This window comes from Triticum dicoccoides, chromosome 5A (genome assembly GCF_002162155.2).
Source record: "Triticum dicoccoides isolate Atlit2015 ecotype Zavitan chromosome 5A, WEW_v2.0, whole genome shotgun sequence".
NCBI classification, from domain to species: domain Eukaryota; kingdom Viridiplantae; phylum Streptophyta; class Magnoliopsida; order Poales; family Poaceae; genus Triticum; species Triticum dicoccoides.
The window spans coordinates 349,222,024-349,249,358 of NC_041388.1; the positions used below are offsets into that span (position 1 = coordinate 349,222,024).

General features: G+C 46.3%; 1 protein-coding gene and 1 long non-coding RNA gene across 2 annotated transcripts; one reads left to right on the top strand and one right to left on the bottom strand.

The window, feature by feature from the left end:
- Nucleotides 1-15,585: 15,585 nt before the first annotated feature.
- LOC119297324 lies at nt 15,586-16,991 on the top strand. Its single transcript, XR_005145616.1, has 2 exons — nt 15,586-15,790; nt 16,662-16,991. It is a non-coding gene; the product is annotated as an uncharacterized LOC119297324 (long non-coding RNA).
- A 3,374-nt stretch (nt 16,992-20,365) lies between these two features.
- LOC119301455 (potassium transporter 23-like) lies at nt 20,366-24,976 on the bottom strand. Its single transcript, XM_037578417.1, has 9 exons — nt 24,538-24,976; nt 23,953-24,181; nt 23,597-23,845; nt 23,422-23,472; nt 23,038-23,298; nt 22,559-22,611; nt 22,323-22,437; nt 21,953-22,207; nt 20,366-21,697 (listed from the first exon to the last, which is right to left on the bottom strand). Exons 1-9 carry the CDS (start codon nt 24,862-24,864, stop codon nt 20,643-20,645), a joined length of 2,595 nt encoding a protein of 864 aa, XP_037434314.1. The 5' UTR covers nt 24,865-24,976; the 3' UTR covers nt 20,366-20,642.
- Nucleotides 24,977-27,335: the final 2,359 nt, after the last annotated feature.

A 27,335-nucleotide genomic window follows, 5' to 3' on the forward strand; every position in this document is an offset into this window, starting at 1 on the left:
ACGCCATTATGCTGCGGCGTGTATGGAGTTGAGAATTCATGAGTGATGCCCAAAGTATGAAGATAAGTGTCAAGGCCAGTGTTCTTGAATTCAGTGCCATTGTCACTTCTGATGTGCTTGACCTTGACGCCATAGTTGTTCATGGCTCGATTGGCGAAGCGTCTGAAGACATCCTGCACTTCAGTCTTGTAGAGGATTATATGCACCCAAGTATATCTTGAATAATCATCAACAATGACAAAGCCATAGAGACACACAGTAGTAGTAAGAGTTGAGTAGTGAGTGGGACCGAAGAGGTCCATGTGGAGCAATTCAAAGGGTTGAGTCGTTGTCATGATTGTCTTCGAGGGATGCTTGGCCCTCGTCATCTTTCCTGCTTTGCAGGCACCGCATAAGTGATCCTTCTTGAACTTGACGCCCTCGATGCCTATGACATGCTTCTTCTTTGCAAGAGTGTGCAGGTTCCTCATGCCAGCATGCCCTAGCCTCCGATGCTAGAGCCAGCATTCTAAAGCTTTTGCTAGAAGACATACGGCAAGCTGTGGTCCTGCTGAGAAATCTACCACGTATAAATCATCTTTCCGATACCCTTCAAAGACTAGAGACTTGTCAGATTCCATTAGAACAAGGCAACGATATTTTCCAAATATCACAATCATGTTTAAATCGCAAAGCATTGAGACAGACATTAAGTTGAAACCAAGGGATTCAACAAGCATTACTTTATCTATGTGTTGATCCCTCGAGATTGCAACTCTACCTAGACCCAATACCTTGCTTTTACCAGTATCAGCAAATGTGATGTGACTCTTGTCAGATGGACGTAAATTTGAGTCCATGAGAAGACTTCGCTTGCCAGTCATGTGATTAGTACACCCACTATCAATAATCCATTCTGAAGCAGCTGGTGTCATACCCTACAGTGTAGTTAGGGGATAGGCTTCACGAAGAGAATTGTGAAGCATAAACATTTGACGAGCAGGTGGATTATGAAAGCTTAGATCGAGGTTAGGACTGATAGGGCAAGTAGCAAGCGACTCAGGAACAAAATACATAATAAGACCATTTGGGCATTTGATCTTGCACCCTACAAGATGTTTAAGGTCCCCAGCAATAGCTTCAGACGAATTTGATTTTCGGCTGGAGACCCTTCCCTGCAAAAGAGAGTTAAGCTTTCTTAGCCACCCACATCTTCAAGGGTGGCTTCGAAGCAATGAGTCTAAGTGCAGCATCTAAGAACTTTGGCTTTAGAGCCCTAGCAAATAGTCTTGCAAGTGGACAATAGTACTCATAAGAATAAGCAGAGTAGTTCTTGGTCTTATGAACATGGCGGTTTGATGAAAGACGCTCATATTCATAGGCCTGAGTATGGTTTCCCTGCAAAACATTTTCGTTAGTGCGACTCAGGTGATTCCTTTGTCTGTATGAAGCCTTTGGACCATATGAAGCCTGTGGTCTGGGGTTTGTCTTCTTCACTTCTGGTGTCATGACGACATTCACAGGAATATTCTCCAACCACTTTTTTGGCACCCAGACTTTCTTCATAGGTGGCCCATTCCTGCAGTTAGTACCAATATACCTAGCAAACACTTCACCATTCTGATTCTTAAACAGTTTATAGTTTGCATCAAAGGATTCATCAATAACAATGGGATTAGCACAAGTGAAGCCAGACAGGGTGGATGGATCCACTGAAGGTTCCTTTGCAGCAACCCATGTGGTTTTGGGGTACTCCTCAGGTTTCCAGTAAGAGCCATCAGCATTCATTTTCCTTTCAAACCCAAGACCCTCTTTCCTAGGGTTTCAGTTCAGGATCTGCCTTTTGAGGACATCACATAGTGTCTGATGCCCTTTGAGACTTTTGTACATCCCTGTTTCAAGCAATGTCTTCAATCTAGCATTTTCATCAGCAATAGCAGTGGTATCCTCAGCAGAGGGGTTAGTTACCACATCAACAGTTGAAGATATTGCAATAGTAGCAGCAGTAGAACATCCAACAACAGAAGTAGAGTTGTCACGCTCAATGCATTTAAGACATGGTGGTTCAAATCCTTCCTGAGCGGAACTGATCTGTTTGGCGCGAAGTGACTCGTTTTCCTTTTGAAGATCTTCATGAGCCGCTCTCAATTTCTCAAGATCTTGCTTCCTTTGAAGATAATCATAGGAAAGCTTTTCATGAGTTGTTGAGAGCGTTTCATGACGACTTTCAAGTTCCTCATACTTAACATGAAGATTTTTTATGTCTTCAATTAAGGACTGAGATCGAGTCATTTCAGTGTCTAACAGGTCATCGCTTTTGTCTAACAGTTTTTGAATATGTTCCATAGCTTTCTGTTGTTCAGTTGCAATTTTAGCAAGTGTTTTGTAGCTGGGTTTGGAACCACAATTAGAGTCATCTTCACTGGATGTTTGATAGTGAATAGTGCGTGTGTTTACCTTGACACCACGTGCCATAAAGAAGTAGGTGGGAGCGGAGTAGTCCTTGTCATTTGCATCGGCGTCGGTGATGAAGCCATTGTCTTCAGTGTTGAAGATGGACTTGGCAACGTATGCTGTAGCCAGACTTGCAACGCTAGAATCGGACTCCTCCTCAGACTCCACCTCCGCCTCCTCAGAAGCGGACTCCTCCTCTGAATCCATTTCCTTGCCAACGAACGCACGAGCCTTGCCAGATGAGCTCTTCTTGTGAGATGAAGACTTTGAGGAAGACTTGGAAGAAGACTTTGAGTATTTCTTCTTCTTCTTGTCGTCAGAATCATACTCCTTGCTCTTCTTCTTCTTGTTGTTCTCATTGTCCCACTATGGACACTCAGAGATGTAGTGGCCAAGTTTCTTGCACTTGTGGCATGTTCTCTTCTTGTAGTCATGAGCAGAAGCTTCATCATTCCTTGAGCTTGATCGTGAAGACTTTCTGAAGCCTTTCTTCTTGGTGAATTTTTGGAACTTCTTCACAAGCATAGCAAGCTCCTTTCCAATGTCTTCAGGATTATCAAAACTGCTGTCAGATTCTTCTTCAGATGAGGAGACAACTTTTGCCTTCAGGGCACGAGTTCGCCCATAGTTGGGACCGTAGATGTCTCTTTTCTCAGAAAGCTGAAACTCATGTGTGTTGAGCCTTTCAAGTATGTCAGACGGATCGAGTGTCTTGAAGTCAGGACGTTCTTGAATCATCAGGGCTAGGGTATCAAACGAGCTATCAAGTGATCTTAGGAGTGTCTTGACGACTTCATGCTTGGTGATCTCAGTAGCGCCAAGGGCTTGAAGTTCATTTGTGATGTCAGTGAGTTGATCAAACGTGAGCTGAACATTCTCATTGTCGTTTCTCTTGAAGCGGTTGAAGAGGTTGCGAAGGACACTGATTCTTTGATCTCTCTGGGTTGAGACGCCTTCATTGACCTTGGAGAGCCAGTCCCAGACTAGCTTAGATGTTTCCAAAGCACTCACACGGCCATACTATCCTTTGGTCAGATGACCACAGATGATGTTCTTGTCAGTGGAGTCTAGTTGAACGAACTTCTTGACATCAGCAGCGGTGACACCTTCACCAGCCTTGGGAATGCCATTCTTGACGACATACCATAGGTCGACATCAATGGCTTCAAGATGCATGCGCATCTTATTCTTCCAGTAGGGATATTCAGTTCCATCGAAGACTGGGCACGCAACGGAGACTTTGATTATCCCTGCAGTCGACATAGCTAAAACTTCAGGTGGTTAAACCGAATCACACAGAACAAGGGAGTACCTTGCTCTTATACCAATTGAAAGTGCTAGTGATTGACTAGAGGGGGGGTGAATAGGCGATTTTTAAGAAAGTCTTCAAAACATGGGAGTTTCGAAGACAAACGATAGAAATAAACCTATTACCATGCAGCGGAAGGTAGACTACACTAAGCAAACCATAGTCAAGTATTCAATGAAGTGAAAGCACAACAACTAATGGCAGCTAGGCAGTATGGATCATGTAGGAAGATAGTACGAAGCCAATCAAAACAAGCAGTCACTCAGTGAAGACAGAAGATAATGCAAACAAACAATGACTTCACAAGGACCAACTGTAAATAAAGAGATGGGAAGGATAGAACCAGTGACTCGTTGAAGACAATGATTTGTTGGACCAGTTTTAGTTGCTGTGACAACTGTACCTCTGGTTAGGGAGGCTGAGATTCAACTCAGAAGACCGTGTCTTCACCTTATTCCCCTTGAGCTAAGGACACCCAGTCCTCGCTCAATCACTCTGGTAAGTCTTCAAGGCAGACTTCCAAACCTTTACATACTTCGTTCACCGGCGATCCACAATGACTCTTGGATGCTCAGAACGCGACGCCTAACCGGCTGGAGGATTCACAATCCTCAAGTGTAATAAGTCTTCAGATCACACAGACAGGAAGACTTAAGTGATGCCTAACACTCTTTGGCTCTGGGTGTTTAGGGCTTTATCCTCGCAAGGAATTCTCTCTCAAAGGCTTCGAGGTGGGTTGCTCTCAAACGACAAAAGCCGTACACTAACTCTGAGCAGCCAACCGTTTATGGTTGTAGGGGGTGAGCTATTTATAGCCACTAGGCAACCCGACCTGATTTGTCCGAAATGACCTTGGGTCACTAAGGAACTGACACGTGTTCCAACGGTCAGATTTCAAACACACACGGCAACTTTACTTGGGCTACAAGCAAAGCTGACTTATCCAACTCTGGATAAGATTTGCTCTCATAGTCTTCACTCGAAGACATAGGATTTTGGTTAAGCATCACTTCAGTCATTCTGACTGGTTCTCTTGGACCCCACTTAACAGTACGGTGGTTCCTATGACTCAACGAAGAAGAAAAAGAACGACGAAACAACTAAGTCTTCGCGCTCCATAGTCTTCATGCGATGTCTTCTCTTGTCATAGTCTTCAATGTGAATGTCTTCACATACCACCTTTGACTTCAATGTCTTCATACATTTTTAGGGGTTATCTATGGTAGGAAAACTGAAGCAATGAGGGACTCCTACCTGTCTTATCCTGCAATTTTCACAAACACATTAGTCCCTCAACCAGGTTTGTCGTCAATACTCCAAAACCAACTAGGGGTGGCACTAGATGCACTTACAGTCATGTTTTGAAAAAATGAACCAAACTGACGCTTAACCCATTTATGGTTTCGATCCACCTTCTGGTGAAGACTAAGCAGAAGCTTTATTGGATCCTTGGCTCTAGTGGCCCTGACTTGTCTGTCTCTGATGATTTCTGCAAGTTCATCATCATCAGAGGGCACTTGGAAAGCAACTTGTTTCTTGTGAGGACTTGGTCGAGGACCTTGTCCAGCAGTAGTCTTCTTCTTCAGAAGAGAGGGAGCAGCTGAGGAACTTGCAGAGGCTCCTGAGGCAATAGATATGCCTGTGGTCCTTTGGCATGTGGCGAGATGCACAGGTGCTGAGGATTTGGTCGGAGCAGCTGAAGATTTTGGTGGAGGAGCTGAAGATTTTTGTAGGAGCATGATCAGCGTGAGGAATTTGCCGTGAGGGCTTTGAGGAATCTGGTCGTGAGGGCATAGCTGAGGAACTTGGCCATGAGGGCATTGCTGGTGAAGCACTGGGCTTGTGAGCAGGCTTCTTTGGCATGGCCTTCTTCGTCTTTACAGAGGCCTCACAGCAGCAGCGGCAGCAGAGTCTTCGTTGAATTTCCTCACTGCATCTTTTGCTTGTTTGGCCAACTTGGCATGGCGCTTGGCCCATTCATTAGGATAGTCCTCACCGCGCTTGAGGCTGGTGGGATCAGCTATTTGGCCATGTACCAACGGAGGTCTTGGGCATGGAGGATTTGGTGCAAAAAATTTCATACATTTGGGAGTGACATATCTGTACTCCCTCCACTCTCTTGCCCATCTCCTCTCAATCTTTTGAATGCGCACCTTGCGCTGATTTTTATCTTCCCCAGGGGGTGTGCAGTACCCAGCATAGATATCCTCAGGGATTTCAAAAGCAGTATTGACCTCAGGCCTCTTTCCTCCTTTCCGTGGCTTCTTACCATCATCCATTTTCTTCAGTTGAGGATTTGAACAATTGAATTCTCTGAAGAGGTATGCAACTTTTCTTCGAGGAACGCTGCAAATGAGTTAAGTTGATGAGAACCTAGTGATTCAGCCGCTGACATGAGTACCTGCGAACAGAGTATAGTTGCGAGGAATTTGGAGAGGTCATATGCGTTCTCAGAAGGTTTTTTATAAAGAACAAGTTTGAGGAATTTGACCAGATGAGTCTTGAAGAATTTCACTAAGCGTTCTTTGTCTTAGGTTCCAGAGATGTATAGATCGAAAATCCACACATTTGAGGAATCTTGAAGAAAAACATAGCTTAGAGAAACGAATCAAGAACATATGACATGTGAGGTGTTTTAGTGTGTGAAGATATGAAGAAAAACACCTTTGAGGATTTTGAAGAAATCATTTGAATCAAAGAGGGCAGTAAAAGTAACTTTTAATTACCCTGGACGAAGAACACGATGAACTGGCATGTGGAGATGTGAAGTTCGTCAGTGCAGATCTTCCACGCCCTAACTTGGCGGAGGAAGACAGCTATGGTGGCGGCGGAGTGAAGATTTCCGCGACCGACGCGAGTACGATGACGATGAGGTCGAGGCAGTGAAGCTTTTCCTCATCGGCAACGATGATGTAGCGGCGGTGCTAGGGTTTGAGAAGCTCGAGCTGGAGAGAGGTCGAGCGGAGTAAAAGGAAGTGAGGAAGGGGAAGGGGGTATTTATAGCCACGGTGAAAAACTGTTCGCCCGAAGAATTTGGATGAACGTGCCCCTGACCCTTCTCATTCACTTGACATGTGTCACCCACGTACTGAGAAGTGGAGATTGTGTGCGATCGTGGGTGAATGGATAAGTATATCGTGGGATGCGGAACGGTTTGAGCGGCAAAACCGAAAATTTAGATAAGATAGGTTTTAAGGTTCCGTTCGCAATTTCTTCAGCTGACAAGGACATAGTGAAGATTTTGAACGAGTTTCAAATAGAACGAACATGAAGAATTTGTGAACAGATTGGGTTGAGTATAGCATAGAAGGGGGAAGGGTCCGATCACATTCACTTAGCAGAAAAACCAACTTGAAGAAATAGCCATAAGTGAATGCTGTAGAGGACATAAACTCGTATATATATATATATATATATATATATATATATATATATATATATATATATATATATATATATATATATATATATATATCCAATGAAGAAAAACAATGGAAATAGAGAAGACAATGCAAAGTTGAAGAATCTGAACAACTGAGGAATTTCAACTTTTGGTGGTGGCGAGACCCACCATATAAGAATGATGATTCCAGACACCGCGTACAATTGTCGTAGGGTTCTGGGAATCAAATTCTTCGTTAATTTCTTCACACTTAGAGTGTTATTATTCATTGATTGAAGAAAAACTTTCTTGATGTGTTGCACATCTAAGTCATCAATTTTGCATAAGTGTTAGGATGAGTGTCCTTTTCAAAGAACATTCGAAGATTTTAAGATATTTAGCTCAAACCGCAACTTGCTAAATCTCTTCTCATCCAAGGGCTTTGTGAAGATATCGGCTAGCTGTTCTTTAGTCTTCACATGCTCAATAGAAATGTCGCCCTTCAACACATGATCACGAAGAAAATGATGACGAATCTGAATGTGCTTTGTCTTCAAGTGCTAAACTGGGTTGTGAGCAATCTTGATGACACTCTCATTGTCACAGAAGAGAGGCACATTCTTCATGGTGACGCTGTAGTCCTTGAGAGTTTGTTTCATCCATAGCAATTGAGCACAGCAAGAACCAGCGGCAATGTACTCAGCTTCAGCAGTAGATAGTGATACGCAGTTCTGTTTCTTCGAGGGCCAACAAACCAAAGATCGTCTGAGGAAATGACATGTACCAGATGTTGACTTGCGGTCCACACGATCACCAGCATAGTCAGAGTCAGAATATCCAATGAGATCAAAAGCCGAGCCCTTGGGGTACCATAATCCAAGTGTTGGTGTGTGAGCTAGATATCGAAGAATATGCTTCACAGCCTTATGGTGTGATTCCTTCGGTGTAGCTAGAAATCGGGCACACATGCAAACACTAAGCATGATATCTGGCCTAGATGCACATAAGTACAATAAAGAACCAATCATGGAGCAGTATACCTTATGATCGAAGTCGATACCATTTTCATCAGTGCATAGATGACCATTTGTGGGCATAGGAATTTTGACGCCTTTGCAATCTTACATGCCGAATTTCCTCAGTACATCCTTGAGGTATTTCTCCTGAGATATGAATATGCCATTGTGTTGTTGACGAATTTGAAGACCTAAGAAGAATTTCAATTCTCCCATCATAGACATTTCATATTCCTCCCTCATCATATAACCAAATTCATCAGTATAACATTGGTCAGTACAACCAAAGATAATATCATCAACATATATTTGGCACACAAATAATTCACCATCATAAGATTTAGTGAAAAGAGTAGGATCGAGTGAACCGGGTTTGAAGCCTTTCTTCATAAGGAATTCCTTCAAAGTATCATACCACGCCCATGGGGCCTTCTTGAGGCCATAGAGGGCCTTATTGAGTCTGAAGACTTTGTCAGGATGCTTTGGATCTTCAAAACTTGGGGGTTGAGCAACATATACTTCTTCCTCAAGCTTACCATTAAGGAATGCACTTTTCACATCCATTTGATATATAGTGATATCATGATGGTTAGCATAAGAAAGTAAAATGTGAATAGCCTCAAGTCTAGCAACAGGTGCAAAAGTTTCATCGAAATCAATTCCTTCAACCTGTGTGTAGCCTTGAGCTACAAGTCGTGCCTTATTCCTTACCACAAGGCCATTTTCATCTTGCTTGTTGCGATAGATCCATTTTGTGCCAATGATATTGTGCTTGCGAGGATCTGGATGTTTGACCAATTCTCAGACATTGTTGAGCTCGAACTGATGTAATTCTTCTTGCATGGCCTGAATCCACTCAGGCCCCAGAAATGCTTCATCTACTTCAGTGGGCTCTGTGATAGAGACAAAAGCATAATGCCCACAAAACTTAGATAAATGTGAAGCTTTTGAGCGTGTGAAAGGACCTGACGCTTTAATGTCATTGATGATCTTTTCAACTTGCACTTCTTTTGCAACACGAGGATGAGCTGGTTGTCGTTGAGGAATTTGATCAGCATTTTCTTCAGCACCATTTTCTTCAGTATTTTCTTCAGGTGCATTAGCTTGACGTTCTTCATGTTCTGAAATGAATTCTTCAGCAGATTCTTCAGTAGGAATGACATCCTTAGTAGCCTTGAACTTGATAGTTTCCTCAGGTGCTGGTTCATCTATCACAGAAGGTAGGTGCTCTTTTTGCGAGCCATTAGTTTCATCGAACCGCACATCTACAGTTTCAACAACCTTGTGAAGAACGTTGTTGAAAACTCTGTAGGTGTGCGATCCTTTTCGTAACCAAGCATAAAACCTTCATGTGCTTTCGGTGCAAATTTTGAGTTGTGATGAGGATCCCTAATCCAACATTTAGCACCGAAGACTTTGAAATAACTTACATTAGATTTCTTATCTGTGAGGAGTTCATAGGCAGTCTTCTTGAAGAATTTGTGAAGATATACTCTGTTGATGATGTGGCACGCAGTATCAATTGCCTCAATCCAGAAACGATGAGGCGTTTTGTATTCATCAAGCATAGTGCGAGCCATCTCAGCAAGAGTCCTGTTCTTGCGCTCCACGACGCCATTCTGCTGAGGAGTATAAGGAGCAGATAACTCATGAGTAATGCCAAGTTCATCAAGGTAGTCATCAAGACCAGAATTCTTGAACTCAGTTCCATTGTCACTTCTGATGTGCTTGATCTTCACACCAAAGTTGGTTGAAGCCCTCGAGGAAAATCGTTTGAAGACTTCATGCACTTCATGTTTGTAAGTAACAATGTGTACCCATGTGTATCGAGAGTAATCATCAACAATAACAAAGCTATATAGAGATGCATCATTTGAGACTGCAGAATAATGGTTAGGACCGAAGAGATCCATGTGAAGCAATTCAAATGGACGAGTGGTGGTCATGATAGTCTTCGCTGGATGCTTAGCCTTTGTCATCTTCCCAGCTTCACAGGCTCCGCATAAGTGATCCTTAAGGAATTTGACATTCTCAATGCCAATGACATGCTTCTTCTTCGCAAGCGTGTGCAAATTCCTCATGCCTGCATGACCAAGTCGTCGATGCCAGAGCCAGCCTTCTGAAGCTTTTGCAAGTAGGCACACAGCTGGTTGTGGTCCTGTAGAGAAATCAACAATATACAGGTCTCCTCTCCTAAAGCCTTCGAAAACTTTGGACTTGTCAGCTTCCATAACCACAACACAACGATACTTGCCAAAGACAACTACCATATCAAGATCGCAAAGCATTGAGACAGACATGAGGTTGTATCCTAAGGACTCGACAAGCATGACTTTGTCCATGTGTCGATCCTTTGTGATCGCAACCTTACCTAGACCCAATACCTGACTTTTTCCTTTGTCAGCGAAGATGATATGCTTCAGATGTGATGGTGATAAGGGAGCATCCATCAATAGATTCTTGTCACCAGTCATGTGATTTGTACATCCACTATCGAAGACCCACTCAGTGGCTTTGGGTTGATCATCCTGCAGATGAATTAGTGCAACTTACGAACTCATATACTTCATCAGTGAAGAATATGACATCAATTCATCAGATCAATTTCATCAAGCAACAGAATAGATGAAGCAGTATTCATGATTAGCCTGCGTCCTTTCAGGCACATTCAGGTCTCCAGCAAATTCTTCAGACGATTACATACGTCTAGAGACCTGACCCTGTAGAAGAGATTAGTTCTTTTTCTTCACCACCCACATCTGAAAGGGTGGCAAAAAGTTCATCACTCTGCGAGCTCCATACGAGAAAGGTGGCATATAAGCCAGTCCATTTCGTTTCACATAGGAGGGGTTAGGATAAGCATATGAATAAGCAGAGAAATTCTTCAAGGACTTATGAACATAATGATTAGAAGAATAATGCTCATATTCATAGCCCTTAGCTCTTCCCTGCGAAACAGAGTTGTTAGCACGATGATATTCATATGAGGACTTTGATCCTTTTGAGGAATTTGGTCCATATGAAGAATTTAATCCGGGGTTCCTATTCTTCACAGGTGGTGTCCTGAGGACATTCACCTGAAGACTTTCAAGGCACTTTTTGGGAACCCATATTTTCTTCATAGGAGGACTGTTCCTGCAGTTAGTGCCAACATATCTAGCAAATATTTCACCATTCTGATTTTTGAACAATTTATAGTTCGAGTCAAATGACTCATCATCAGAACGAGGAGATTCACATGCAAAGCCAGATAAGTTAGATGGATCAACTGGAGGTCCCTTTGCAGCAACCCATGAGATTTTGGAGTACTGCTCAGGCTTCCAATATGTACCATCAGCATTGAGTTTCCTCTCAAAGGCAATACCCTCCTTCCTATGGTTCCTATTGAGGATCTGCTTTTTAAGCACATCACAAAGAGTCTGATGCCCTTTGAGGCTTTTGTACATGCCTGTCATGTACAATTCCTTCAGCCCTGCATCTTCAGTGATACTGGCAGTGTCCTCAGATGAGGAATTAGTGATAGCAGAGGCATGTGAAGAATTTGAAACATTAGCAGCATTCGAACATTCTGGTGAAGAATTAGCAGTTTCACGTTCAATGCACTTCAAGCATGGAGGAACAAATTCTTCCTGAGAAGCGTTGATTTATTGAGCAAGTAATGAACCACGCTCCTTCTGAAGATCTTCATAACTCACTCTTAGCTTTTCAAGGTCTTGCTTTCTTTAAAGAAATTCATATGAAAGCTTCTCATGATCAGATAAGAGAGTGTTATGACGACCTTGAAGGTTGTCAAACCTAGACTGAAGTCTCTGAAGATTTTCAGTCAAGGTTTTAGTGCGATCCATTTCTTCACCCAACATATCATCACTTTTGTCTAGCATGTTTTGAACCTTTTCAAAAGCCTTTTGTTGTTTTACAGCAATCTTAGCAAGTTTGGAGTAGCTGGGTTTGAGGTTTTCATCAGATTCATTCTCACTTGATTCAGAGGAGGGGTATTTGAGTACCTTGGCACCTTTTGCCATGAAGTAATAGGTGGGAGCGTAGTCATCATTGTTTCCATCAGCCTTGTTGGTGAAGCCATTTTCTTCAGAGTTGAAGATGGACTTGCTGACGAAAGCAGTAGCGAGAGCCAGGCTCGCTACACCAGACTCAGACTCCTCAGATGCCTCCTCTTCCTCATGTTCCTCAGATTCAGCCTCAGAGTCCATTTCCTTGGCAATGAACGCCCGAGCCCTCTTGGAGCTGCTCTTCTTGTAAGACAAAGACTTTGAGGATTTTGATGATGATGATTTTGAGGATTTCTTCTTTTCCTTCGCATCATCAGAACTGTAATCCTTGTATTTCTTTTTCTTTGATTCCTTTTCCCACTGAGGACAATCTTGAATATAGTGTCTAGGTTTCTTGCATTTGTGACAAAGCCTCTTCTTGTAGTCACTGGATGAGGAATCATTGCTCCTTGAGGATTTTCCAAAGCGACCACTCCTTGAGAACTTCTGGAATTTCTTCACGAGCAGTGCTAGCTCATGGCTCATACCTTCAGGATCACCAAGGCTGCTACCAGAATCTTCATCTTCAGATTCAGACACTGCCTTGGCCTTTAGGGCACGTGATCTACCATAGCTCGAACCATAGAGATCTCTCTTTTCAACAAGCTAGAACTCATGAGTATTTGGCCTCTCCGAAATGGGCAGCCCGCGGGGCCACCTCGGGGCAACTCGAGGGTTGGTTTCACTCGTAGCTTGACCTATCCGGTGTGCCCTGAGAACGAGATACGTGCGACTCCTATCGGGATTTGTCGGCACATCGGACGGCTTTGCTGGTTTAGTTTTACCATTGTCGAGATGTCTTGTAACCGGGATTCCGAGTCTGATCGGGTTGTCTTGGGAGAAGGAATATCCTTCGTTGACCGTGAGAGCTTGTGATGGGCTAAGTTGGGACACCCCTGCAGGGATTTGAACTTTTGAAAGCCGTGCCCGCGGTTATGGGCAGATGGAAATTTATTAATGTCCGGTTGTAGAAAACCTGAAACTTAACTTAATTAAAATGAATCAACAGAGTGTGTGCCCGTGATGGTCTCTTTTCGGCGAAGTCCGGAAAGAGAACACGGTCTCGTGTTATACTTGAACGTAGGTTGTTCTAGGATCACTTCTTGATCATAGTTTCTCGACCGTGCCTCGCTTTCTCTTCTCGCTCTCTTTTGCGTTTGTTAGCCACCATATATGCTAGTGCTTGCTGTAGCTCCACCTCATACCTTTTACCCTACCTATAAGTTTAAATAGTCTTGATCGCGAGGGTGTGAGATTGCTGAGTCCCCGTGACTCACAGATTATTTCCAAAACCAGATGCAGGGACCGATGATACCGCTCCAGGAGATGCGACTGAGCTCAAGTGGGAGTTTGATGAGGACTCAGGATGATACTACGTTTCCTTTCCAGACAATCAGTAGTGGAGCCCAGTTGGGGTCGATCGGGGACATTATGCATTTGGGGTTGTCTTTATTTTGGTTCCGTAGTCGGACCTTGATTGTATCTGGATGAATGTAATGATATATTTATGCTATTGTGTGACGTGGCGAGTGTAAGCCAACTATGTATCTCTTTCCTTTATTTCAGTACATGGGATGTGTAAAGATTACCCCTCTTGCGATATTGCTTACAATGCGGTTATGCCTCTAAGTCGTGCTTCGACACGTGGGAGATATAGCCGCATCATGGGCGTTGCACTGTCTCCCCTCTGCCCGTCCCCGAGGCGTCCACCTATTTCCACGCCGAGATCGAGCGTGTGCGGGCGTCCCTGACGGCCGCGGAGCGGGCGCTCCCGGAGTACGCCGCCGACAACCACGCGGCGTGGGCGGCGTACGTCGAACGCCGGTAGGAGGTGCAGCTCGCCTCCACCAACAACGCGCTGGCACCGCGCGGCCGCAACAACAGCGAGGGCCGCTGCCTGTGGTGGGGCGTCCCGGGCCGCACGCTCAGCGATATCCTCGCGCACCTCGAGGGCGGCAATGACCCGCCGTTCGAGTACCCGACCACTCGGAGCGGCAGGCGTGGCTGCCGAGGAGGATGATGGGATGGTCATCCTCCTCTTCCTCCTCCTCCTCCTCCCGATCCTCCTCTCACTCCTCCGGCGCGCCGGCGTTTGTCAGCGTCAAGCCAGAGCCGTCCGAGACGCCGCTCGGTAGGCGCACCCGCGGCGCCGGCCTCATCATCAACGACGGCGGCCGTGGCTCCTCCTCCTCGGCCACTCCTCGCCTAGTCAAGCTGAAGAGGAGCCAGGGCTGGCGACGGTGAAGCCGGAGCCGGGGCTCGCCGCCGTGAAGCCGGAGCCTGCTCTCGCCGAGGAGGCCGACCAAGAGGCCGCCTTGCAGTGGGCGCACGAGGACTACGCGCGCATGGAGCTGGACCGCCAGCGCCGCGCCCTGGAGGAGATCGCCGAACGCCGCCGCCGTGAAGCAGCGCGCCGGGGCGAGGGGTCGAGCAGCGGCGTCGGCCGTGTCAAGGAGGAGAAGCAGGAGGACGACGCCGGCGACGACTACGCCCTGCTCAGCGCCTACTTCGGCCCGTAGTTTAGGGTTTTTTTCTGTGCATTTTATTCGTGTAAAAATGTCTAAATTTCGCTGAAATATGTCGTGTTTGTTGAAATTTGGCCTAAATATATCGTGTTTGCTGAAATTTGGCCGAAATGTGGGGACGGCTGGGGACGTACTCGCCCCCACGCCGAAAAAACCGCCAGCTCGCCCCCAAGAGGCGATTTTCGGCGTGTCTTGGGGGCCCAACGGCTGGAGATGCTCTTACACTCTATTTCCCGTCCCACTATTTCCCGCCCCCTTTGTGAGTCTCTGGAACGGATGTATTTTTGTTTTTATGCAACGGAAAGGGGGTATGCCTGGTTAAGAAAACACAATGTTATATCTTAAGCCTTTGATTAGGTGTGTTGTAGAAAAAAGGCTTAAGCATGCTATGCATATCTATATTCCTCACTTCCGTTATTAATTCATGATTAGAGTGCCAACCCGCTTAATCACTGAGTGCCATCTGTTACAGTTGGAGCTAAGAAAATTTACATTGATCGTCCCTAAACTCGCTGGCCCATAATCAAAATGTTGTTGAACTTAAGAAACACTATAATACGATACTTATACATGCGGATACGTGAAATCTACGGTCCTGCGTACAATCTTGGCTATGGTAGAGCGTTGTCATGCCGCCACGTCGCATTGTCTTTTTGCAGAAGGACCCCTCACTTTTTCAGAAATTGACCCGCGCCCTACTCCTTCTTGTCGTCAACACTATGAGGCCTTGTTTGGTAGACAGGGCTTTGAGGGGCTTGTGGGGGGCTTATCCCTATTGGGCTTAAAAGCCCCAAAACCCCCTAAGCTCTTGTTTGGCGTACAGGGCTTGACCGGGCCGGCCCCTCTAGATCCCCTAAAATCCCCCTCAATCCACGGGGCTTCTGCGCATCGAGGGGGAGCTCGCGGCTTTCCTGGAACGTGACAAGACGGAAGTAAGCAGCCGCAAGAACAACCGCAATAAAAGCCGCCGCCGTCGCTGTCGCTATCAGCGCACCGCAGCCGCCGCCGTCGCCGTCAACGCCACCACCGCCATCGCCATCGGCTTCCTCTTCTTCTCCGGCAAGCTGCTCTCACCGGAGGTACGTCCCCACACCACCTCCCGTTCCCGTTCCCTCCCCTCTCCTCCCTGGGGTTTTGATCTGGGACTATCTGTGTACCAAACACATTATTTCAGAGAAAAGGGCTTGGGCTGGAAGGGGCTTTGATGAATGGAAGGGGATTTGAGGGGATTGGTGGAGGGCAGGGATTCACCAAATCCCCACAAATCCCCAGCCCCTTACGGGCTTGAAAACCACCTGTGCCAAACAAAGCCTGAAGGGGGGAGTCCCATAATCCGTAACCTTAGCGTGTAGCGACGATGTAGATTACCCAGTCGCTGGCGAAGATTCTTGTTCAGGTGGCAGAGGGCAATGCGAAGAAGCTCGCAAGCTTTGCGAGATTTGTAGTTGGTTTCTGAACATGGCGATCCTCTACGAGCAATCAGCGGAGATTGCATTGGCTGCCATGTAGGAGGAGAAGGCATGGATGATCGAAGATGGAGCCATTCCGATCGTGATAATCCGTTGGGTGATGATGGAGACAGAGGGGGAGGATCCGGGGCATAGAGGGTGTTGGAAGGCTTACAGGTCTCGCGTTCTTCATCTGTCGGGTCCGTGCTCATGGCGATATCGGCGCCAATACCAGGAAATTAGGCGGCGCTGGACGACGACTAGTTAGTCTCGCCAACAAGGAGGAGGTTGCAGGCAAGCGACGTGCAACTGCCTCATCGCTCTCCCCGCTTCCTCGCTGCTCTCCAAGGCTTGGAGCCCTTGGTCGCTCAGCCGACGAGCAGCAGGGGCCACCGCCACTCCGACCGGCAGCCGACGCCTAGCTCAACTATTATGATCCCTCCTTCTTCTTGTTCATCGATTTCAATTTAAATGTACTGATTGATTCCTCATTCTTTTGTAGATTCATCGATGGACGGTGATTTGGTGGAGGCTGCTACTTGTTAGATTGGTGCAGACAAAGAGCTTTTGCTTCAAATTTATGTAGTTTGTCTGAACATATGATGCCATCCCTATGAAGAACTTATGTATAGTTAGTTATGATGCTAGCCCTCTCAAGAAGTTTATCTAGTTAGATGAACAGATGATGCCATCTTTGTTAGATTCATGGCTATGTTTAATTAGTTGTTGAATAAGTTTTGTTTAATTAGTCATGACCAAGTTGCCATATGGCTTGTCTGCTGAGTTTTGTATTCCTGAAGAAGATGCAAAAATGCTTAATTTATTTGGTATATGATTCAAGGCTGGAGCGTGATCATTTGATCTTGTTCTTGTATGAATATAGGCTTAAAGTGTTCATATGTTGTCGCTGAATTTTCAATGGCAACATTGTACCGGCGCTGACAGAAAAGATGGCTAAATTTTTTAATGACAACATTGTGTTCATATGTTGTTGCCAAATTTTACAATTTGTATCAAGTTTGTATCAGGGTTTTTATTGCTAAATGGATCAACAATGTGTTCATAGGAAGAAAATCTTATGCGACCCGGGTCGCACCAACCTGATCGTAAGACCCTCCCCATCGAAGGACACCTGGCTTAACAAATCTCAAAGCAGTCAGATCAGTTATCCTCAAATCCCGTATCCCCTTTTCTTCTCTAATGCCCACGTTCGCTCGTCGCCGCCGCCGGCAATCACTCGCTCGTCGCTGCCGTACTGGAGCTTCGTCCTGCTGCTCTGCCCGAATTCCCTTTTCTTCTACGGCGGCCTCACTCGCTCGTCGCCCCCGCTGCTACTCTTTTCCTCTGCTCGCTAGGAACCAACAAGACTATCACTACTGAATATTGATGTATTAACACTTTGGCTGAAATCCAATTGACGAGCAGCATGCAGTGTTATGCGAACTACGTGAAATTCACACAGTAGTCTTGTATATCCTCAAAAACTAACAAATACTCACCGCACGCTATGGCTGTGGGTGGATTTATATTACCCGCATTCGCTTTCTCCATCTGTCAGTGGAACAAATACTGGTTGGCGTGGATGTTTTTCTGCACGCAGGGAGCAGAGAGCTGCGCCTCCAAGAGCGAGCTGTCGGGGTGCTGATCGAGGAGTGTGGTCGTGAACGACGGGGGAGAGCAGTGGGGACGAAGCTCCAGTGCGGCGGCGACGAGCGAGCATAAGATTGGCGGCGGCGGCGACGAACGAACGTGAGCATAGAAGAAAAGGGGATACGGGATGTGAGGATAACTGATATGACTGCTTTGAGATTCATTAAGCCAGGTGTCCTTCGATGGGGAGGGTCTTACGATCGGGTTGGTGCGACCCGGGTCGCATAAGATTTTCTTCCGTGTTCATATGTTAGTCTGGCTCTGGACTAATGCGTCGTAATTCTGGTAAGGACCAGAATTCCACTGGTTTGGTTCTGTGATGGTTATATCGGATTTCAGGTAAGTGCTGGACATCTGGTAGGCAATGTGAGACCGGACATCCGGTAAGCCTAAGACCAAATGGGTTTCCTAAGACATAAGGAATATGTCTTTTTTGGGTCAATACTCAAGAGTGTTTTGTGGGTGTATGTGTGACATGGATGTATGATGTGAGTGTAAGGCATTGGAAGAAACCATGGGTTTTAAGCAAATCTTTCATGAGTCCCGATGATCCCCTCTTAATAGAGTGGGACCCCTATACTCAAGAACAAACCGAAAAGCCTAAGCTATTTGTTTTTATTTCTTTGTTCTTGAGCAATACACTTATGTAGTTCATGATCCACACGCATGATTCCGCGAACTCTAAAACCTGTGATATGCTTGACAAACATGATTAGTCCTATATATGTATATTATATCATCAACATTAAAATATGATTAAGGCCATGATTGCACTTTAAGCGGGGCCCTGCACGTGAGCCAGCACCGCACGCATCGACTGACGTGACCGATCCAGCTCGAACGGTGCCGGCGAACGCGACCAGGCGAGCCCGGCCTCCCCTCGCGCGCGACCAACCCTAACAGAATGGGCCCACACCCACGCGAGCCGGATCACGCAGGAGCACACATCTGGCCGACTGACGCAATAGAACGGCCCCTACGCCTAACCAAACATGCTAATAGGCCCGTGTATCGCGACCGGACCAGCCTGACGCGGGGCGAGGACACCGACAGGCGGGTCCGTCGCGCGTGAGAGAGCGCGTGAAAAGGCCGTCTCGTCGCACCCGGTGCCATCGAATGATTGTGGCCTCGGGCTCGCCCCCGCGGTCCACCCGTCATGATCGTCGAGCTGGGTCGCCTGGGCGTGCGCTGTTCGGACAGATCAAACGGTGCATAGAGCCCACGAGAGGCCGCATCTTGAGTACACCAAGTCTTGGGAAAATTTCATCTTAAGTAAGGGTCATGGTAAACATGGCCATTCTTCGGTTGTCGGTGGGTCCTTGGCCCGACCCATGACTAGCAGGCCGACGTGGTGAGTACCCCTCAACCCAGGACAACATCAAGCATGTGGTGTGGGACTTCATGCCGTGCCGAAGCATGCGGTCGGCCGTCCAGATGCGACGTGGCATAGCAAGCCAGATGTGGAGCTTGCACTTGGCCCGCGCCCAAGTCTTCCAGACAAGCTTGCTGCATGGGAAGAACTCCAACACAGCAAAGAAAACGGCATATGCAGAGCTGGTAGTGTACGCGCCTGCCGCAATCCATTTCCAGACGGCCCGATCGGGGACGTTGTAGTTGAGCTCAATATCCTGAAGGCGATCCAGAAGGTGCAGGAATTGCGCAATCACACACACAGAGAGCGTGCCAGGGATGTCTCTAGCCACACACGGTTCAACAGTGCATCAGCAACAGTACGAGAGGAACGCGCACGGGCGTCCACTGCACTGGCAAGGTCCGGCGCGATCGAGTGGATGGCGAGGCCGCCGATCCAGGGGTCCGACCAATAAGGCCTCGTTTGATAGGGGAGGGGGATCTAAGGGGATTTGGTTAATCCCTTTATTTCACCCAATTCCCTCAATTCTCCATTAATCCTTTCCCTTCTCATAAACCCCTCTATTTGGTTAAACCTTCTACAACAGCAGCAACAAAGCAAGCGTTCAGTTTCATGGGTGCCTTGGGGGGTTTTCTGTACCACATGAATTGAGGGGGATTTGTGGGGATCGGAGAGGATTAGCATGCTCAATCCTTACATGTCAAATGGGCTGACAAGGATTTCTGAAAATTTTAAACCCTGTGAGGATATTCCTCTCCAAACCTCCCCAAACCTCCTCCACCAAACTAAGGCCTAAAGGGTTGAGCGGCCGTTGCCAACAGCGACTCGAATGGATGAATCGAAGAGCACCTGGACCTCGGGCTCAGCGACTTCCTGCATCTGCAAGCCAGCCCAGCATGGGGCGCCGATCCGTAGTTGCCACAGCCATAGAGTATGAAAGCAAACCCCAAGAGCTTGAGATTGAGGCCGCCGTATTCCACCGGGCGGCGGAGTTGCTCCCATGCAACGAGGACGAGGTAGTTCCCCCCTTTTGATCGCGTCGGCGTCGGCGCCCTTCCAGAAGAAGGCGCCAATGCGCTTCTCAAGCGCGAGCAGCAGCCATGCTGGAAGTTGCATCGCTATGGCATGATACACCGGAATCGAGGTGAGCACTGATTTGACTGGCAGGTGGCCAGAAACAAGAATGACTGCAGAAGATTAAGCTGATATATAATCTTATCAATGCAAATCGCACACAGATAACTTAGAATAAAGTTAACCGGAAAGGTTGGGAAGAACACAACAGGGTACACACAAGGCCAATTCTGCAACTAAAATTTTGGGCAGTTGGCCGGAAGCTGCAGTGACTTTGTTCACTGCGGTGGTACAAATCCCTAAACTACCTGGTGGTGTTGCATTCCACCAAAGACGAGGCGCAAGAACAAGGTTCAATTTTGCAGCACAGGCGCAGCAGAGCACCGATCAGACCATGTATGTCATCCCCACACGCATGATGTTCGAGTGAGGCATCTTCAAGGTTGCGGTGCCACCCCTGCAGTTCCTCCTCAGGAAAGCGTAGAAATAGTTGATGATGAACTTCTTCGTGAAGAATGATTGCTTCCTCGCCCTCACATCGCCATGTGCTAAGAGATATGTGAACCCAGATGCCATGGCTTCCCTCAGTGCCGCGAGCTCGTACTCTAAGCTGGGGTCTTCTTCTGCGGACATGGAGCTAGAGGGGAGCAAAGGAACGCTGCCTTCCATGCCCAACATTCGACTGTCATCGCCCGGTCTCTGATCAGAAAGCAGTGGAGTGTGCAGATCCTCAGCAGCAGTAGCAGGAGATGATGGAACGATCTCGGACACTTCAGACACATCATCACGCTCTGCCTCCATTGTGCTCACCTCGAGCGCGAGTTCCTGGGCCTCCCTCCTCAGAAATCTCTCTAGGCTTTCAACCAAGAGATGCTCAAATGAGCCATGGTCCTCTTTCCTGACATCCTTGTAGCCATACCGTGCAACACAACGGAACATGTGGTAGTCCTTCTGGCCAACCCTTCTGAACAAGAACCTTTCTTCAAGCGGCACATATGGGACAGGAACATATTTGATGCAAACAAAAACGATTGTGGAGTGCATTGCTGGCAGTGTGATCAACAGATGACCAAAGATCGATGGGATTCCCTGGACCAGCTCATTGTACACAAGTCCAATGCCTGGAACTCTTACTGTGCCAAGTGTTGATCCCAGGTCAAGAATAAAGTCCAGGGATATCTTCCCACGCATCTCACTCTGGTATTTCAACACGCTTCCATAGTTCCATGTATACATTATGCAGAGAAACAATGATGAGAAAGCAAGTGGTAACCATCCTCCTTCTAGCAGCTTTGACATGACGGCAGTTAAGTAAATGAACTCCATTGCACCAAAAAATATAGGGAAGCACAAAACAAGATACAGATTGGTTTGCCATATAAGAAGCATCACCAAGGTTACCAGTGCAGTACTGACCATCATGACTCCAACTTCAGCAATGCCTGGATTTTTTTTAGAGAATCGTGTCAGAAACAAATCAGATAGTTGCTTTGCTGAAGATAAATAATATCATATGCAGTGTTCATCATGAAATGGAGCAGTAACTGGCCATCAGCTGATTGTTATGCAACATAATCTGTTATAGCCATGCCAAAAAGCTGAACATTATTGCCACAATAGTTTATCAAAGATACGTATTCTAGATGCTAAAACAAGAAAGATATTGTTGTAAATTCCTTAAAAACGAAAACACTGACCATATGCATTGGCAATATCGTTCGTACTCCTGAAAGTGGCCACGATGATGATGCACATGATCATGAGAAACCAATTCATCACAGGTATGTAAATCTGACCCATGACTTTCTTGGAGGTATGGATTATTTTGATCCTAGGAAAGCAACCAAGTGCCATAGCCTGCTTTATGCAAGAGAAGGTTGCAGATATCATAGCTTGGCTGGCAATCATAGCAGCAAGTGTAGCAATCACAAATACTGGCCAGAACAGAACTTCTGTTTTGCAAATAGAAAAAAAAAACACTTAAATGAGGGAACATCAAATGGATAATTATTTACAGTGGTAATAACCTAGACGGTCTGATATATCTATGCCATCCGAGCAGCTTACCTGGTACAGAATCATAAAATATCCTTTCTACGGCAAGTGGATGCTTCATCAAATATGCAGCTTGGCCCATGTATGCAATAAGCAGGCAAGGGAATACCACAGCAGTGAATGCTAGCTGGAAGAAACAAAAGGAAAGGTCAATTTAGCTCTGATAAAAAGTGATTCACAAATTTGAAATATATCACACGGTAAAATCAGGAAAAGGCGTATCTCAGTTGACTAGTCAATGTCTTAACCTGTATTGATTTGACAGTGAAATGGCCCAGATCAGCAAACATTGCTTCAGCTCCTACAATTGCAACAAGAAATGAGTCTTGGGCTCTTGGCCGTATGCAGCAGAATAACTTTCAGTGGTAGGATTTATGACTGGTAAAATCGATGACCAATCAGCCCTTATGATTCACTCAGCATAAATTTCGAGTTGCATTTGTTAGTAGTGCAACAAGTGAAGCACTGCCATCCAAATTATGTCAGATAATATCATGACATCCAGAATACTACAGTATGGGGACAGGCAGAAAAGGATAATTTTCATCCCTTGTAATACTCTTATAGTTTCTATGTAACAGTTTTGGTACTGCTAAATATAAGAATGCCAAAAACATCACAAGACACAGTGTGAATGTAAATTCTGTAATATTGGCGCTGGCTATTTTAACGGATACAAGAAAAAAAACTAGATTAAGAAACCAGACAATGCTGGAGTAAGAGGTACCTGTGATGCACAAGACACAACCACCAAGAGCTGACCATGCCTTTATGCCGTTCATCTTGAAAAAATAATAGATGTACATTGGATTGAGAGCTCTCACTACTGACGTGTCATACTTAATTATGTTGTATATTCCAATGGAGCCCAAATTAAGAAACCACAAAGCCAAAACAGGAGCGAACATGATTCCAACTTTGCCAGTTCCAAAGCTCTGGACACTGAATAATAGCACAAGAACTAGGATTGAAACAATTACAACAGCATCTGCAAAAGAAGATGAAGCAAGGAGATACTTATGTTCTTGTGGCTTTGGAAAGTAGGATTATATGAAAAAATGGTTTAATATGTCGGCGATGATATTCATGAAGGGCATAACAAATACCAAACCTGCATCAAATCCAGCAACTTGACCCTGGAGACCACTGACAGCAGACATAACTGAACATAACAAAAACAAGAGACGAGGGTCAGCGATTATGCAGTTTCGAGGTGAATAGCCAATTCATTTCAGAATCTCTGTTGGTAGAAGAAATAAGGAAAAAAGAGTGTGGACATGAAGCACCTGACATTGACGGAGTGAGGATGCCATCTCCAATCACCATGGAAGTCCCCATCAGAACCAAGAAGAGGAGAATATTTTTGTAGAGTGGCTTCTTTTCTAGGTAGTCTTTGACAAGCAGAGCACGTTCAAGCTCAGGAGTAGGTAACTTAAGCCTAAAACTAGAAATATTTTCATCCACACGCTGCTGATTCGGTAACAGGCTGACTTTTGCATACCTGCAAATCAACGAATATAATGCAAACGTGCCCCCTGCAAACGATGAGATGATACAGTCAGTAAGCCAAACCAATCTGGACAGGAGCCTACACAACTGACGGTCTACAAGCATTATGTACCGAACCAGTTTTGCATCTTACCTTCGCCATTGTCATTGGCTTTCAGGACTATGAATACGTATTTCGCAAAAGGGATCAACGCTATCGTGTACATGACCAGCGAAAGCGCTCCAAGGATCTCCACCTCTGACTTGATGGGGACCTTGCTGAACACATCGCTGAAGACATAGAGAGGGCTCGTACCCATGTCACCATAAACAACTCCGAGGGTTTGAAATGCCATTGCGACGGTGCCCATCAACGATATATCCTGGTGCAAGGTGCAGCTAAGAGGGGTCAAGCACCGCTTCCATTGCTAGTACATGTGGTAGAAAAATACCCTACTCGTCTAGAAAAAAAGACTAGCGCATGTTTTCAGAGTCAGGCGCGCAGATACTAGTTGATATATGAAATGCCCAACCAAAATGGCAGCAAAAGCACAGGTTCATCAGGGCTACGACCTCAGTAAACCTCGGACGATCGATCCTGTATCGTTATGATGCTTTCGCCTATTGAGAAATGGTCAAAGGTCGCGTCGTTTTATACTGAAACAATTCCGACTCGTACGCTAAGTCGCCAGCGCCGATCAAAACGTCCCCAAATCAGCGGATCGTCAGGGCGACGAACCTGGGCGCTGTGGCCATGCGCGCCGCGCACGTTCATGGCCTCGACGTCGAGGGAGTCGGCCCTCTTGGGCCGCTTCCCCAGCCTCCGGCGAAACGCGGAGGAGCTCCTCCGCGAGAGCAGGGCCCCTCCCGTGGCGCAGAGGACCTCGGCCTCGTCGGCGGCCGAGAGGGCCCAGGGCTCCTGCTCGTCCTCGAGCGACCAGTGCGGGGACTCGGACGAGTCGACCTCGCTGGCGTCCACCCACCGCGAGCTGCCCCCCAATCGCCTCGGCCTGAGCGGCCGCGCCGACGGCGGCTGCTCCTCCTCCTGGATCCCGCCGTCGTCCATTTTCCCTCCCCTGCCGCCTGGCGCGGCGGCTCGGATCCGCGGAGAGCGCGGGCTGGTCCTGAGCGAGGCTGCGGCGAGGCGAGGTGTGGTGTGGTGTGGCGTGGCGCTTCGCGTTGGGCTTTCTTCGGGTTTGGGATTTTTTTAATCGGGATTCGGGACCGTGTCAATGATGCGGGGGCAGCGCACGGCTAGGATTTCGTTTGGAATTATTGCGATTTGTTTACGTGATCCGATGAGATGATCACGTTTGGCTTTTGGCGGCCAGTTGAGCTGTCTGTTGGTGAAGCTGCATGCAGTTTGTCTCTACACGTCCAGCCTCCCACATATTTGTAACTGAACCCTTTGTGTACTTGCTATAGTAATTTTCAGCGGTACGTGTCCCCTCCCACATATTTTTTTCAGTGAAGTCCTTTATTTTTTTACTGTAGTAACTTTGTTTCTTTCATGCCAGGCAAGGGATCGGTTTTTCTTGTTGTTCTTTTTAGACTCACCAAAGTGGTGAGTGAAGACAACATGGGTTACACTTACACGCTACAGTGCCATCTTTCAGTTGTTGATTGCTTCGTCCTCTCGCCCTCTGCCCTCTGCGCTACGTCACGTGGAAAACTAGTACGGTACGGCGACAATAATAGAGACATGACATCACAATGCTGCTCTGCCAGTCTATTGCATGGGGTGGGGCCGGCACAGGTTATTAGTACGTATCAGCGTCGTGTCGATACATTGGTGTGTTCCCAACCGGGGACGGGTTTTTCTGATGAGAATTGAAGCGTGAGATGAGACCTCAGGTCCGATGGGTCGCCGTCGCAGGCGGCCTCCACTTGACAATGGCCCGGCACGGCGCCGTAACTGCGTACGCGACGCGGTTGCGCCCGACGAAAGCAGCGACTCGTTTTCTTTTATCTTTTTTATCATTTATTTATTAGATTTAGATTTCGGCCAAGGACTACGAAGAGATACTGATGTATGATCCGTACAACGACGGGTATATCCTCGTTTCAGATTGCTCATTGCTCCTCTTATTTTTAACATTGAGATGGCTCTTTTTTTTTCGAAAAGAGGATTCTCCGGCCTCTGCATCTGAACGATGCATACGACCACTTAAATAAATAAAATAGGTTAAAAGATGTCAAAGAATCTTGAAGCAAAATAAATGCGAGCTCACAAAGAACCTCGACGCTGAAAAAAGAACAGGCCAAAAAGCCACAACCGGCTGGCAAGATAAAGATAGGAAAACTAATTGCCTATCATATTACATGACCGCCATCCAAACCGGTTGAAAATATCCCGCGCTACCATCTTTCACCGGACAGATCCAGTAACCAAACGCTTCCTGGTCTCCGTCGGAGTGAGTAAGGACCACATACGGATCAGCGCCGTAGCATGGAAAATAACCTGCAAAAAATGAATAGTAGTTATTCTGTTAAAAGCCAAATCATTTCTGCAGTTCCAAATTGCCCATAACAACGCACAAACTCCTACACGAATATGTCTACCTGTATCGGACTCTATCCCATCCAACCATGTTCCAAATAACGACCCGACCGAACTCGGAGGAGTAATGTTAAAGGCAATTTGCACGGTGTACCACAGAATTCTCACCAACGGACACTCAAAGAAAAGATGCTTAATGGTCTCGTCATGATCACAGAAACTACACCTAGTAGATCCTGTCCAATTACGCTTAACCAAGTTGTCCTTTGTTAAAATAACCTGTTTATGGACAAACACATAAACACTTTAATTTTCAAAGGAACTTTTACTTTCCAAACATGTTTGGAACTAGGAATGACAGTCGAGTTAATAACATCGATGTACATCGACTTAATAGTAAATTGTCCAGACCTAGTAAGTTTCCAGCACAACTGATCGGGCTGATTAGCTAGCTGAACTTCCATCAGTCTACGCACCAGATGAAGCCAAGCTTCCCATCTATCACCAACAAGCACCCTCCGAAATTGAATATTAAGAGGAATGGACTGCATGATCGTTGCAACTAACGCATCACGTCGCTGGACAATACGATACAAGGTTGGATAATGTAGTGCCAATGGTGTATCACCCAGCCAAGTATCCTCCCAGAATCGTGTATCTTTGCCATCACCGATAATAAACTTTGTTCTATTAAAGAAGGCTGCCTTAACTCTCATAAGCCCCTTCCAAAACGGTGAATCAGTTGGTCTCACTGTCACCTGGGACAAAGTTTTGGAATGCAGATACTTGTTGCGGAGAATCTGCGCCCAAGTTGCGTCAGTCTGAATAGAAAGCTTATACAGCCACTTGCTAAGCAGGCATCTGTTCTTGACCTCAAGATTCTCGATACCCAAACCCCCTTGGTCCTTTGGTCGACAAATAACATCCCATTTGGTGAGTCTATACTTTCTCTTAAGTTCATCACTCTGCCAAAAAAATCTCGATTGGTAGAAGTCCAACCGTTTCCTAACCCCAACTGGAACCTTAAAGAAAGATAG

Excerpts from the sequence above, each read along its gene's own strand:
- LOC119301455 (XM_037578417.1), bottom strand. The coding sequence starts at position 24,864 with ATGGACGACGGCGGGATCCAGGAGGAGGAGCAGCCGCCGTCGGCGCGG. Across the intron at positions 23,846-23,952 it reads AGCCAATGACAATGGCGAAG|GGGGCACGTTTGCATTATAT; the intron begins GTAAGATGCAAA and ends CATCGTTTGCAG. Across the intron at positions 22,438-22,558 it reads TCACTGTCAAATCAATACAG|CTAGCATTCACTGCTGTGGT; the intron begins GTTAAGACATTG and ends TGTTTCTTCCAG.